At 36.5% G+C, this 15966-nt stretch overlaps 1 protein-coding gene across 5 annotated transcripts in view; it reads left to right on the top strand.

The window, feature by feature from the left end:
• The window catches only part of STK39 (serine/threonine kinase 39), a 76166-nt gene extending 60659 nt beyond the window's left edge, over positions 1-15507 (top strand). For all 5 annotated transcript variants that reach the window (XM_063162056.1, XM_063162055.1, XM_063162054.1 and 2 more), the window contains exons 16-17: positions 9924-9988; positions 14017-15507. In XM_063162056.1, the coding sequence (XP_063018126.1) occupies positions 9924-9988; positions 14017-14091 (140 nt within the window). In that variant the 3' untranslated portion in view covers positions 14092-15507. The remainder of the gene's footprint in view (positions 1-9923; positions 9989-14016) is intronic.
• The last annotated feature ends 459 nt before the right edge of the window (positions 15508-15966 follow it).

The following is a 15966-nucleotide window of genomic DNA, read 5'->3' as shown; positions in this document are numbered from 1 at the left end:
AGTTTAAAGCCAGAGGTCATATAAGAGAGCAGATGGTGTTTAAAATGTAAATCTGCTTACAAAACTAATTTTCTGTGTAAAATTATGTTAGTGCCTTGTTCAATCAAAATTTTAATATCTTCCTATATAGGAAGAAGGGAATAGTGTAGAAGAGCTTGGTTAACCTTCTTCACCAGAAGAACTGATTCCATTAGTTTCCAGATTGAAAGCAGGTGGTAAATTGCCTTTCATTTTTTAGCTGAAGTAGGCAGAAATTCAGCCACTGTAACCTGAATGAAAACAAGGTTCTGAGATAGTCTCATGAAAGTTGTTCTTGTAGATTCTTTTCATGGATGTTAAAACATGTAGAGACATGGACAAAAGAGGAAGGTGAAAATACATGTTTTTATGTTGAACTCAACTACTTGTTTGAATAATGGCTGATCTTCAGAAAGGACATTTAAAATAGGAGTCAGCAAATGCTGTTGTGGAAGTAGGCCACGGCATGTGTGAGCTGAAGTTGTTAATGTATAGAATTTAAAAGCTGACACCTTAAGTTCTATAGAATTTGCTTCTAAGCATCAACAAGCTTCACCTTTTGAATCTTGCTGGATTTGCTTCACTTAACACAGGCTTGTCAGGAAGGTTTCCTTTCTGATGTACATGAAGTTCAGCTATCTGTTCTGCAGAAAAGGAGAAATCCCAGCTTGATGTTTGGGTTTGGCTCTGATTGGCTGGTTTCTTTTCTTTTATCATTGTTTCACACAAGGTCCCTAGACCATGGGAATTAGCAGAGAGATTTGTTTAAAAGCAGACTAGAGTTTGTGATTGCAGAGGGGAATGAGCCTTGGAGCCTGTGAGATCTTGCTGATGAGGTATTTTTATGCAGAAATATCTATGTTAAATCAGATCTGGAATATTTTCAAAATTCCTTTTGAGATAATGTGTCTCTGTATGCAATGCATGTATATTAGCTGGTAAATGTTCATCAGGTAATGCTGCATTATATTTTTGATACCATAAGGAAAACTCAAATCATATCAACAGTCGATTCTGTTGAAAATCACGTAGTTGCAGTCCTACTCCACTGGTATATACAATGTGCATATAATTACAATGAAGCCTTAGACTACAGTTAATTTGCTGGAGTCCTTGTTTAAATTTCAGAACCTGAAGGTGTATTTACAATTACTAAATTGCAGTATATACATAACTTCATCAATATCTTGAATATTTTCTTAGGCGTGTGAATACAATAGATGCCATAATAGTTTGATACAATTACTTTGTAAGTAAACAGAACTTAAATTAGCATCTTGATTTATAAAGAAAGCCTGTGGATACAGTAATGACCATGAATGTAGAGAACATGTATCTGACCAAATCCAGAATAACATTATTTCAAAGGGCTGCTAAACAGTAAGTAACATATGTAACACAGTGTAGCAATAATATATAGTTACCAATTACTCATAGTAATAAAGCATTTGAAATTGAAACAGCTGACTGTCTTACAGTGTAATGTCTGCTGATGCTGAAGGTACTGTCATACTAAAATAGAATGATGAAAAAGCACCAGCCCAGTTTGTTGGTACAGTTAGCTTATGGTGGCACTGATAATGCACATTCTAGAAAAGCCATGGACTTACACATATCATTTTGCTTTCTTAGGTTTTGCTCTGCATTTGCTTATACCTCATTTTACTTTGTCTTTTTAGAGTTGTCATCTTTGAAACTGAATGATTTTTGTTTTAACAAATTCCATCTCATCTTACTGCAGTTAGAAAATGGGATAGAGCTGCACAAGTGGAAGACATGCTGCATACATTTTTGTGCTCAAAGAGCAGTATGGGTGGTTAAGTGGAACAGCACTACCATTTGAAGGCACCTTAGGTTTGTCGTTTAATATCAGTAATATTTTGAAGTGCACCAATTTTTGTAGTATTTAGGAAATTTTTTAGAAGTTTTGTTTGCTTTACTTGCGGTTCAAACTGAGTTAAATAACTGAATTTTAAATTAAATGTATCACAGTTTTATTTATTCCAAAGCTCAGTTTACCCATAAACTTTCTAATGAGAAAATGCCTTTATAGATTCTTACAAATTAATTTCAACTAAATTAGAGGGACTAAATACTTTGTGCTGACTTTAATCTATTATCCAGAAAGAAAACATATAGATTTAATGAAACCCTGACTGTATTTTCAGGCATTTTGTAAAAACCTATGTGCCTTCAAAATGTGTACATAACTCAGTATCTCTTTAGCAAGATATGCAAATACATTACAAGTGGAAGAATATCTCTAAAATCCCTGGGGGCTTTAACAAGGTCTTAAATATTTCAACACATCTGGCTCATTTAGAGCTAATGCACTGAAGGGTGACTCATAATGATGAGACTGCCAGGAGTTCTGGAAGCTTGAGGTGCACCTGCAGCTAATGACTTTTTGTGTCTAATTGCACCTAAGTTATTTTAGACCTTCTGTGTTGGATATAAAAGGTGCACTGGAGGAAATGTATTGTGTGAAGCTGGCAGGTTTCACAGAAGTTCCACTGTGATGAAATTTCAGTGTGGTAAAAATGTAAAGGTTCAAGGTGCAAAAAACCTTGTGTTAGGTGAATAATCACTGTTGCTGTGGTTTATAGCAGAACTATAAATACGTCATATAAGACATTCTCCAAGTGTGCAAATTATTCTTCACACATACATATGTGTGTTCATGTGTCATAGTGAATGTGCCTGTCTTACAGCCATGATAAAGTAACTAATAATTATGTTTTTTTAAAGAAAAAAGAAGGTAGAATTGACAACTGTTTTCAAAGAAAGTTCCTTTTTTCAACCTGCAGTCTGCTGGTTCCTACTTAAATGTGCAAATGAGGAATTAATCCATGTGGTTATTAGTGGGATTAGTTTGAGTTTTGATACAGTAAGTGATAAACTCTCTGCTCCTCATAGATTTGAATCAAAGTTTCAATGACTTTCTAGTTCAGAAGAAAAAAAACCAAAAACAATTGTGAGTTTAAATCAGAAATTGCAAAAGCAGCAATGTATGTAATGTTCCTGTTTTCAATAGTAATTTATTTGCTGTTCTTTATTTCCTTGGCATTCACTTCTCTGCCAGGGGCTAGTATGTCAAAATAAGGATTTATTGAGGTTCTTCAAACTAGATGTATTCTATTTCAGAACCTAACTCCAGCACATCAGGGAGTCTTTTCTAAATATATTCTTCTTGTTTCCAGTTTCAGATACAAGGTATTGAAGTAGCCTGGCTGCTATTTCATCTTCTTAATAGTTTTGTCAGAACATTATCTATAATTCATAGCTGAACTTGGGACAGGAGGACTTGTGAAGACCTGATAGGGAAAGGAGATTGCAAAGTAATAATATGCATAGCAGAATATGACCTGCCTTATTTCTGCATAGACCTATATTTCAGATCTAATCCAGTGTGATGAAGATACTTGTTAGAGCTGTCTTCACTATCTTGATGATTACCAAACTGTTGCCAAAACCTGCATCTGAAAACTAGCACTTGGTTTCTACATTCAGTCATAGGGAAATTATTTTCTCAACCTAGTACTCTCATTCTTTTGTATAGAGAATTTAAGAGAACAATTTACTGTAACATCTCAGGCTTGTTAAATAGCCCTAATAGCAGTGCTGGGCAGCAGGTCTAAATTTTTATTATGAATGTTCATTTGAGAATAGACTGAGGTCTAGAATGCTCAGGATCCTCAAAATGAAGGGGAAGTGATGAAATATGTATATACTCAGCCCTCACCTTCCTAAATAATCTACTCTATTAGGCACATGAAGAATCAAGGTCTGAAATACATAAGTATTTAATTACCCAAATATATTCCATTTATCCTTTTAGAAAGGAAAGTAGAATATCCTTTTACTTTGTTTACTTATCCTTTTAGTTTGTTTTAAATTTGCAGTGGTTATCCTAAGCATTTTTTACATCCTCTGGGGGAAGAAAAATCAATTTGAAATATCAACTCTCATTTTTTTATAAGTTTCTGGGAAAAGCTACAACTTTCCAGTTCTACAATTAATATTTTAAACTATCAATAAAACCAATTGTCACAATTGTGCTATTTTTCTTTTTTTTTTCCTCTTCTCACAGACTATAATATAAAACGTTTCTTTGGAATCAGATAGCCATACTAAGTAATTGAGAATTCAGGAGCTTAATAATATGTTATTGGAATTGATATAGGTAGATTTCTAGTACTGACTTACGTCACTTTCTATTTGGATGCAGTACTCCTGTTTTATAAAAATATACTGCTTCTGTTGGTGTGAATTTTTCCATCAGTTACCTAAAGAAAAATTACAACTTGTATATTACTTAACCAAACCTCAGTTTTCTAGTTTTTGCCTGTGACTCCTGAATATCAATACTCCATGTTAATTGATCTTAATTCACTTAATATGAAGACATTTGAGGTCTGCTATTATTTTGTACATGTGTTGAGATATATTTTTTTCAGTTTGAGCAAGGGTAAATATTGAAAGTCTTTATTTGTGGGTAGAAGTCAATCAGGAATATCCCCCTGATGTCTCTGCCATTCATTTGAATAACCAAGGCTAATTGGCTAGTTGTTAAAGCTTTGGTCCCAACCAAGTCTCTCTTTATTTTATTTTTTTTGCCATTTTTTTTTTTTCTTTGGAACAAGATAGCCTGGTGCCAAAGGCTGTTTACTATCCTTAATGTCTATGCTGTTTAATATCCTTAATGTCTAAAATTACATGAGCCAGCCTAAACCTAGGATGTCTGTATGGAGTAAGAAATTAATACAGTATTGGGGCTCAGAACTCATATGAACCACAGATCTCAAGTGGAGTCAATTATTGTTTAAAATTGTGAAAAGTGCAGGTAGAAATTGTTCACAAGGATCCCTGTTCACTGGGATGCTGTAGGAGACCATTTCCAGTCTCGGTGTTCCTTTCAAAGCAGAAGTGCTTTGGCCTCCTGTTGTCCTGTACCTGCCCTCTTTAAGCTGTGTTTTCTGGTGGTGAGGCTGCAAATCGAGCTGTAAGAAATTATCGTAGTATCAAAAGTTGAAATGGAGATCATTTCCACTGCCTTTTATCTATATCTACTGATTCAGCAACACACTTTGAGAATTCAGACAAATTTGTGAGCTTTAATCTCCCTTTGATAAATTCCTAATGACACATTCTTCATAAATAATACATTTCTAAATGTTTTTAATGGTTCTGCCATATCAGTGTCCAATAGCTTTCTCAGAAGAGAAGCCAAGTTTGCTGTTGATCTTTCTCTTTTCTTTTATTTCTTACTTACAAGAATCATGTCTAGGTCCTTGCAGTCCTTTAGCAATAAACACTTGCTGGTTAGCTGCCGCAGATCTTCAAATGCTTTAACATTTCCCTTGCTACTGAGCAACTGAAGGGATTTTTTCACAGCATCCTGAATGGTTGAACTAATGGAATCACATTACACTTAAGTGACCTTTTTGATCTCTCTTTGAAGAGCCCTTTAATCTTTCAAGGCAGACAGTTGGTGAGCTGGCAGATAGTAACAAGATAGAGATCTGGAGGAATTGTTACCAAAAGCTCTAAACACTGATTGTTTTCATTGTTTGTATAATATACTATAATACAGTACTATCTAGGTTTTAAAACTTAGTTTTGGCTTTTTTCTGGACTTGCAAATGCATGAAAACCACTGTGTAGTATGAAAAATAAATGAGTGCATAGATTGCAATGAACATCTTGCAATATGTGAAATGGCTTCAAGAGCGTGCATAATAAATTCAGCCCTTTGGAGGAAAAGGGCTACCAGTAGCTGAATTTTAGGAGTGATAATTCCCCTTAAAAATATTCCCTGCTACTCCAGCACCCTGTGTCCTAAGACCTATACAGGAGAACACAGCATTAATCCTCAAACCAGCAGACTCCCAAGGCAGTTAATTATGGTGAGCTCCATGTATCAGATGAAAATGGTAAAATAACTGCCTACTGTTGGGGAAGAGGTAATATTTGAAACAATCAGCAGGAAAGCAAATAAATCTGTGGAGGTTTGAGCTTGTCTCCTCTAACAGCCATACTGCTGATGAAGTAGGGAGCAGTTGAAGGTAGCTATTTTTTATAGACTTAGTTTTAGACTACAAAAAAAATATTTCACTTCTAACTTATTAAAAATATTTTTCATTTTCTCCAAGGTTATAATTTTTCTCTTTTTTTAGTGACAGTAATTTTGTGCCTGAATAATACTTCCCTTTCCTCATATCTGTATTTCAGGATTACAATATGCACTAGCTTTGCAAACTGTTGAACCTAAGCATAAGTTCATGAGCTATTTCCGAGGTTACCCATCCATTCTTTGCAAAATGGAAAAGCAGATGAATCATTATTCTTTTGAGAGCACCCCAGAAATATCATCTCAAGCTTTAGATTCTGCTTGTGTCTGTGTTTATGCCAGATGGCTCTGGCTTAGTTGGCTGGGTGGGCATTGTACTGGAAATAGTTTAACTGTACTTCATATAGCTTTATTTACTGTCTCATTAATTTTAACTTTTCCAGAAGTTTTCCCTCTTCAGAAGCCATTAGGGTTAAGTTTCATGCCGTGTTAAGAATTTTAAGTAACCAGAGAGAGAGCACTTTGTCACATCACAGGAGAAAAAACAGCTGTTTGAGACTGTCCAGTTTGGTTATTATCTTGTATTTGTAGGATCTTGAAGGGGGCCTTTTTTTGTTCTGTTACCTCATAAAAACTGTAATTTATGTTGTTGGCCAAAATTGTAATATAGCAAAAAGTGATTTGTATTATATACATGCAAAATCCTCAAATTATATGGGATTTTTAAATTTATTCCATCCGCAATTAACACCCTGTGTTCTGTATATTTATATGCTGGGTTTGACCTTTTCTCCTATTGCATGCTCTGCAAGTGCACACTCTTATTTCGTCAGAGTGGCACAACCATTTGTCACTGAGCAAAACCTGCAAAAGAACCTGGAATGATTTGTGGTGTGTAGGTTGATTACATGTCCTTCAGAAGCCTTCTGAAGAAAGTGAACAGGACCTCATTTATTGTTGTAAACAACAAAAAGCTTCTTGTCCTAACTGCTGCTAATGTCTAAGGAGAGCTTTTGCTCCAAGGCATGATTTGAAGTATACTCTATTTATCTGAGGTTACTGCTGGCAAAGATTTTTCCATCACCACTTAATTTTTTCTTGTTCATGTTTCTTCTTCTGTGCATGGCCATAAAATATTGAGAAAACACTCTGCAAAATAAGAGTATAGGATATCCAGGTCTTGTAGAAACAGTGAATTCCCAACAGGAGTTTAATTATCAATTAGTGCTGCTTGCAGGAGCTAATCTATGAATTTTGCAAGTACAGCATCCAAGGCATGACTTCAGATTATTTCAAAGAAAAATGGCTTTGTCAATAGGAACTGCAGTATACTTAGCTTAGAGATAAGGTGTAGAGAGATATGTATTTTACAATGCTCTTCACTTTTCCAAATAATCGAAGTACCAGTGGAGAAAACAATTCCTACCTCTCTAGAAAGTCCTAGTATGAAACTCCTTTTCACTTTAGGGAGAGTGTTACTGTATTAAATTGATTTTGTTCACCAACTTGCAATACAAGAATTGTTGGGACTGTGGGGTGGGGAAAGGTAGTGAGAATGGGATGGTTATTTTCCTCACTATGGTTTGCAGATGTGATTGAGTTCATTTCGAAACTGAGCATTTAGAGACTTTAGTATCATTTGATATATTTAAGCCAAATTAGAACTTTGCACGTGAACTGTACTAGGAGGGTTAGTGAGTCTTGGCCTTGTCAATAATTTTCCTGAATGAGAAGAGCCCAAATCCAGTAGCTGGAGGAGACTTTAATCTATAAAGCCTAATAGTTCCACTTAAAAATAATTGGGTTTTTATACTTGCCCGAAGTGACAATTAATTCTGTATAGGGTTGAACAGTAACACCAACTGCTTGTAAGTGAAAGCATTCTTTACTGTCATGAGTGTATGCCTGGCATGAATTTTTTTGGTGTCTTTGGGGGAAATTTGCATACTTAGTGGTCCAAACTGTTTAGTAAGAGTCCTAAATTTTCAGAAATATATTTACAGGAGTGGTAAGTCAGTTATATGTACTGCAAATGATATCTTTAATTGCATTTAAAGTTGGATGAGTATTCAACTGTAGAGTATCTTGTTGTATTTATAATTCTGAGGATGTCTTCACTGTATGGGATCCCCAGACCTTCTGGAGAAATAACTGGAAGGGGCTGCAGGCATTCAGGAAGGATTTTCACCTGCTTGGATGGCTTCTACTGCCTGTGCTAGAGGCTCTGTTTCCAGTGGAATTTACCAAACTGGGGATGCCATGGACACCTGCAGTCTATGGGTTATGTGTTTCTTAGGTGACCACTTAGGTTATCACTTGAACCCAGATTTTTAAACAGTTTAGGTGCAGAGGGACACATCCAAAGCTATGTACATACTGAGGTCTTAGAAGGTTGGGCTTGCACTAAGGTGAAAAGAGTAATGATTGTCTCATCCCTAAAGGTAATGAACCATATTTTAAAGTTTCCTGAAATACTGACTTTAATATCCAAATTCAGACAGTTGCATCTAATTTTTGTCCTTGTGGTCTAAATAAGGGCAAGACCTGGCAAAACAAAAACAAGGAGTTAGAAAAATGAAAAAGATACCAGCAGGGTGGTATGGTTTTGCTAGATAAGTATGCAAATACTTGGCTCTTAGTTGATGATAATTACATATGCTTTCAGATATTGCAGAAAGAGTAGGCTTTTGGGAGGATTTGCATTCATGGTGGCTTGATTGACTGTGATTAATGACATTATGTTGGTTAAGTGATTTCTATTGCCTTTCTGTAAAGGCCAGAAAATGTAAAACACAGTACCAAAGTCAAAGGTGAAATGCTAGTTTACTTGAAAATGCTGAATATGTATGATTAAAATTGAAAATATCTCTCTGAAGGAAACTGCAGGTGTGACTATTCTTAATGTAAACTTGTATCCTAATGCTATGGACTCTTTTTAGGTCTACTTTTCTCCTTTTCAAGCATAGCCTGAAAATATGTGACATTTTGCCCTTAAATTCTCCTAATCTTCTATTTGACTACACATGTCCCACTCTAGCTATGGTCCATCAGAAAAACAAAAATAAAGCATATTTAATATGTAAAAGTCTCTGACTTGAGTTCATATTAAAAGTAAAAACAAGTGAATAAATGAAACTGTCCCATAGCCTTTTACTGAGCACTGTTCTCTGCTTTCTTGAGGAATGATAGCCATCTAAAACACCACTCATTTCTGATACAGTGTTTAAGTAACAACAACAAAGTAATTAACATTAACTATTTACATATATTAAAAATCCAATTTTTCTGTTTTTACTTGGAAATTTTTAATGTCTTCCCCGGTAAAGAATCAATCAGGAGTGTGGTTAGGGTTTTTAAAGACTCAATACATCCCTGATGCCCCTTAGCCACCTGTGTGCCAATTCATTAAAACACTTGCTGATCATGGGCTGCTGTTTGCAAAAGCACTAATAATGCCTTTGGCAGTAAGTGCCTGAGGGCAGCTGGAAGCTTTGCTCCTGGGGGAATAGCCCAGCAGCACGGGGCTGTGCCACAGCAGGGCAACATTAAATGAAAGGCTGCTCTTCCTAAAGACATGCAATATGAATCATGGAGAAACATGCAACTGAATCAGGTCACATAGTCACAAGGTATCAGTGACTCTGAAGGAAAGGAAGTACGATTTATGGCAGCTCAATTGCCCTGTGAAACAGCAGCTGGAGAGGGATTAAATGATTCAAGTGGTAATTTACGGACATGTATTCGTGTAGAATTAAGTAGAAGATTCAACAAAAGCCTTGATGTGAAGTTGAATGCAATTTTCTGTAAATCATATTTTTGTCTTTTTTTTTTACAGTTGCTGCTAACTTACAGAAGATAGTAGATGATCCAAAGGCCTTGAAAACATTGACTTTTAAGTTGGTAAGTAAAAGCATCAATGGAAGAAACAAACAAATTATCAAAATATTCACATAAGAATCTGGGTTCTATCTCAGTTATGGATACTTTGTTGAACAGCTGTGTTGACATAGAAAGTGACTGAAATTTCCATGTATTAGAGAAAAAGCTGAAACCCTGTTTTGATAGGACAGTGCCATAACTGCATGGGAAAGAGGTTCAGTCACATGAGTTCTGAGGCAGCCTGAGGTGTAGGTGAGAGCTACAGTAAGAAAACCCCTGGGAAGAATTGCAGAAACAAGTAAAACAGAGAAAACTGCAATAGCTAGATTTGCACTCCTTCACCCCCAGCCCCTGAGCTCTACCCTGGCTGAAGTGTCCTCTGCTGATGGACATATTGCTCCAATCCCATTTTTTCAAACACCTGCCCCGATTTTTTTTTGCATACAGGTCACTTTCTCCACTGCTTACTTCTCCTTAGTTCTTGTCAACCTTCTTCCAGTTGACCATCCACACCTGCATGGTGGTCCTTCTCCCACTGTATTTTATTATTGTTTCTACTTCTCTACCTCTGTCTTCTGTATGTATGTCATCAGACCCTGGGTTGGGGCTTGGGACTCCTTTCTGTGCTGCGTTTTGTACACTGGACTTAAATTGCAAAAACTTGAGCCAGAATTGATGTGCTGTGTTTCTTTTTATTTATTGTTAAAATTAAGTTTAAAAAATGTATATACCTAAAGCTACTGAATTATTAGTTATGTAAATGCCAATTAGCTTTCAGCACCTTTTACTGGGAGTGACTCAGTCACATGAGAGACTACACTGGGTGTCTGTTAGATAAGCAGCATCACAGCTTTGTTTATAAAAGCAGCTGCTGTAGAGAGCCATTTTTAGACCTAATTGATGATGATGTATTAATTCAGGACTCTTCTTCCCATGTCATTCTTTATACAGATCTGAGGAGTTTTAGCTGACTCATTTGAGCTCACTTTTCCTCTTCAATCCAGTGAAATCCCCTGAACTTCTGCATCCCTTGTGAGAAGGGGTTGGGCTGGGGGAACAAAGACATGTAACTCAAATTCATTTCTTTCTCTGGCCTTTGCTATAAATACGGCTTAAAAGCTACTGCTTTAGTTTTTTGCAGCTGATGTATGCTCCTGCTGTCTAAACACCTGACTTGGCTTTATTGTGTAGTAAATGACATCTCACCAAGAGCATTTAGGTAACAGATATTCCAGAGGCTCTGAGAAGCCTGGGTTTCTCATTCCCACACTTAAAATAGAGGCTTGTGATTCCAAAATGTAATATCCCATAGTATCCAGATTATGTATGTTGAAAACAAATCCAGTTGAAAATTTAGGTTGGGATATTTTTTTCTATTTTTTTGATGATTCAGTTGGATTTATTGCTGAGGTTTATGTCACATAAAATTTCAGATTCCAGTGAGTGAATGCTGATATCATTCTGCTTCTTACCATACTCAGCATTAGTAGACAATCCAAAATCAATGTCTTTGTCCCTGCTGTAGGTAAGTTCCACTGGATGGGTAGGAATTCTGGAGGTTAATTTTTAACCTTAGTTTCTTCCTCATACTCTTGACCTCAGTTTCCTGCACTAGTTCCTCTTTTCATAGGGAAAGACCATAACAAGAAGTATCCTAATTTATTTTTCTCCTTGGATTAATTCAATATATCTTCTATTTCTGCTTATTTCTGTATTGTATAGTGAAGTTGCTAAGTGAATTGTTGCCTATGAGAACTCTCTCATATCTTTGTATGCATTAATGGGTCTTTGTTACCTCATAGCAAGATCTCACTGAATTTGAGCACTTGTATGCTACTTGATTAAAACAAATTTTGTTGGTAATATTTAAAGGGGTTTACAGGTCTAAGTGTAGCTAATCCTATATCCATTCAGAAAATTCATTTGAAAAGTACTTCTTAGTCTAGGATTAGTTGCTAGTATTTCTGGACAAGGAGTCTGGTTAGTATCTCTCTGCTTACAAGTTGCTGTTACTGGTATTTTACTGGTAAATAATATTTCTATTCATACAGCAAGCTGTCCATCTTTGGGGTGAAAAAGGAAGAGTTTGTCTTAACTATTTTTTGTATTTAATTATTACTGAAATAGTAAAGAAAATTTTTAAGGTGGGGTGCCTGGATGGCAGGGGTTGGATTCCCTCTCCTGCATATTTTATAAACAATGTATCTTTGCTCTTGCAATGATGTAATTCTGCAGAACATATATAGTATTCACTATCCCCTAGCTGTCTTTGCTAACACAGAATGAAAACTTCCCTGTATGATCCAGCTGTCCACACTTTGGGAAGGAGGCTGCTTTAATACAAAAATAATCTTGGAAACACTCAAGGAAACACAAAATCATTGCACAGCATAATTCGCATTTTGCGCAAAGACTTTAGTTATGAAAAAGGGTGGAAAGAAACCCAATAATGAGTGTGTTCAGTCTCTACCAAGCACTTTTGTTTTGCAATTTGTGTATCATATTTGTGTTTATGCTAAGCACAAAACACAAGTTAATAGATTCCAGGTGCATTAAATAGACATAAGATAATACTTATTGATAAGGAAGGCAAGGGAGTAGAAGTCTATTTTTAGGCTGATGGGGATTTTGAAGTTTATAATGAATTTAAGGCATTTGAATATCTATATTCATTAGATATGTTACTTAGCATGACTTTGAGCAGATTGTTCTACTCTCTAGCTAGCTATCAATCAATGTTAGTAGTAGTAGCAGCACTTTTTAGCATTAAATTTTAAGTGCAAAATTCAAACTCCATTTATTTGGTAAAATGCCAATCCAAGCACCATGCAGATATCTGAATAGTAACCAGGAGTGATGATCTCAGACCTTTAATTTGCTGCTTCTGTGGAATAAGAGATATGAAATACTATCTGAAGAGAGAACTACTGTTCTCTGTGTCTGCTCAAAGTAAATTTGAAGGGCTAGCCTGATGTAATACTTCAACAAGTGTCTACACAGTTTTTATTTCTTGTCATGAAAATTCAATGGTTTGTGTCAATGCACCTTCTATGCTCAATCTGAGAGCTCTTAACCCTACAGCACATGTTCACAAACCAGTTCTATTAAAGGGTTCAACTGCTACTAATGCAAAAAAGGATCAAAAGCTTTTTGATAGGGTGGACCAATTGTTCTGTTGGAGATATTTTGTGATATGCAAAAAAATCTGGAGGCATCTGTCATAAGTAAGTTAGCATTGCACTTTTAATCCAATTCTATTAATATTTTGACTTATCTACCATACAGATAAAAAAGTATAAGCCCCTTTATTTAAAGTGCTACTTTTGTCCTACAGAAGCAACTGTGGTGTTTAAAAATGGAACAGAAATACTCTGCCTCCAGCATTTTTTTTCTAAAACAGCCCTAAAGTAATTGTTTCGTTCTCAGCAAAGTGGTTTTATATTCTTACTGTTATATATGAAAAATGAACTGATTACTTGTGCCAATTTGTTTTGAGACAAGCTTTACTGAAGAATCTAAACTGTGCAGTTTTAACTACTAAATTGTACCGTCAGGAGGGAGCTGTCCTTTTGCAAATATTAGCATTTACTATATAACTAAAGACTGTTTCAGTTCCTTGTTTAAAAATTCATCTGGTTGGTGAACTAACTTGGCGGCTGGACTCATGAGACATTTGCTGTGTACCACCAGCACAGTGGTAAAAAGTGGATTCTATACATATGTATTAGATACTCTTCATGAGGGAAAACTGTTTACTCCCATGAAAAAGCAAATTTGGCTCCAGTCTGGAAAGTTTGTTTTAAAGATTTTGGGTATTTCAGTGCCCATTTTCCAGTATTTTTTCCATAATTTTTAATATTGACTACAAGAGTTTGCTAAAATTAAGGTTGCAATTGGTTGCATGCTGACTGAGGCCACATGAAGCAGTCTGAAAGCTTTCCTTCAATCAAGCTGTTTGCTGAGTGGGCAATATGGGGAAACTTTATATCCTGGCTGTCAAATGCTCCTTTGCAGCATGATATACTAAACATTTCTGTTTGTACTTGCAGGCCTCTGGCTGTGATGGCACTGAGATTCCTGATGAAGTGAAACTGATTGGTTTTGCTCAGTTAAGTGTCAGCTGATGTCTGTCCCTTGACCCCAAGCCGAATTGTGAGATTGCAAAAAAGCCAGCTTAGATGCAAAGGAAAATTAATGCACCACACACTGAGTTCTGCTTCATTATCTAGCAATTCACAAAGTCAGAACAAGCAAAGCCCACAGCTACACCGCTGCTGTTAACGTTCAAAATGCTCCTCAATGTCTCTTAGAAGTTGATTTGGATTCCCCCAGAGTGAAAAGCCTGTGGAAATGCTCTCTCTCAGGTGGCTGTGTTTATTGGTTACAAAAGGAACTTTCTATCAAGCTTACTTCTTTCACAGACTTTGAGTGATACTATTTTACCTGTACTTGTGGTTGATAATACTGCCTCTGTTCTGTTACATTTAGAAATTAACATACATATAAAAGTTTAGAAATATTAGCCAAACTTGAATTCTAGTTTAAAAAAATTACTGTGAATTTTATTTTTCATATATTTATGCGTTACACATACTAGTAATAAGAAAATTATTTGACTTGATTATGTGCTATTTGCAGTTAATCTCCCACTATTTAAAAAAGTTTCAGGTATGTCTTTGAAGTATTTAGTAACTTCTAGGGGTTTTTTGAAATCATTTGATCTGGCATTAGCAAGCTTTTGTTGGTTGTGTGTCAAAAAACCAGTCCACAAACTGATCCTCAAGGGAGTGGGAGGTGCCTTGCAGATATTAATGTTTTAAGAATGTGCCTGAGGCTGCTGATATAAATAATCTCCATTTTCTAGAAGTACCATACATATGGTACAATAAATATAAATATATATAGTTATCTGAGCGAGGAGGGGATCTACAGTAGCAAAGGTGTTAGAGTATTTTGACTATGCTTTATTGGGGAGTCGATGAACTAGAGCTACTCTGAACTGTTGTTAAGGTAGAATGCTTACTGTGTCCATCTCTGATCTCACTTACCCTTAATGATAAAAACCAGTTACATACAAGTGAATGAAAACTTGAAGAATGGAACTGAAGCTTTATTTGAAGTTCTGCCAAATACCAAGGTGGAATGAAAATAATAGGGCTTTGTGCAATGATCAAGTAAAACTCTGTTACAAAGAAAACACTTTGACCCAAGTAGCCCTCTGTTTAACCTGTGATGCTATGGAGCTAGGGAACCTTAGAAAGACTTCCACATTTGGAGACATGTTTCTCAGAGGTTACACTTTAAACTACTTCCTAGTTAATCCTAGATAAGTGGCAGCTCTTTAATGTACTGAAAATGGCAAATGTATATTGTTAAGAGAAGTTATTTATAATGCCTTGTCATAATCGTTGAGGTGTTCTAGAACTATTTGCATACGACTCAATGTAATCCCATCCCATCCTACTGTTTACATGATGATTACTCCAAGATGACTGCAAAGATTAAAAAAATAAAATTAAAATAAAGATGTATTGCACAAACCGATTTGTATTTTGAGTTTCCATGCTCTGAGTGGATTACAGAATTGTTATTACAAAAGGCTGCTGCCCTTAGTTGGGGAGGAGGAGGAGGTGGAGAGGGTAGCTTTACCTTCTTGCTCTCCAAGACTCTGTCGAAGCCATTTTACAGGCTCCCAAGGGTTTACTTCAAGAAATAAGTGTTATTCCCGGGGCAGACCCTGTGCTGCTGGTTTGTGTAGACGGAGAGCAGGACGGCCCGGGGTGGGGTCGGCGGCCCAGGTGAGGCGCCTTGGGGCCGGTCAAGGCCGTTCGGGGCTGCTGGTGCCCGCCGAGCCCCGCGGCTGAGCTGGCTCCTGGCAGCCGTGCGGCTGCAACAGGCCGTGATGGAGCCTTTCCCCAGGCACTGTGTCTGCGGGCCCCGGGCTGGGCTGGCTCCTGGCAGCCGTGCGGCTGCGAACAGGCCGTGATGGAGCCTTTCCC

This window comes from Melospiza melodia, chromosome 8 (genome assembly GCF_035770615.1).
Source record: "Melospiza melodia melodia isolate bMelMel2 chromosome 8, bMelMel2.pri, whole genome shotgun sequence".
Lineage (NCBI taxonomy): Eukaryota > Metazoa > Chordata > Aves > Passeriformes > Passerellidae > Melospiza > Melospiza melodia.
The sequence above is the reverse complement of the archived record's forward strand: the minus strand, read 5'-3'. Positions and strand labels throughout refer to the sequence as shown.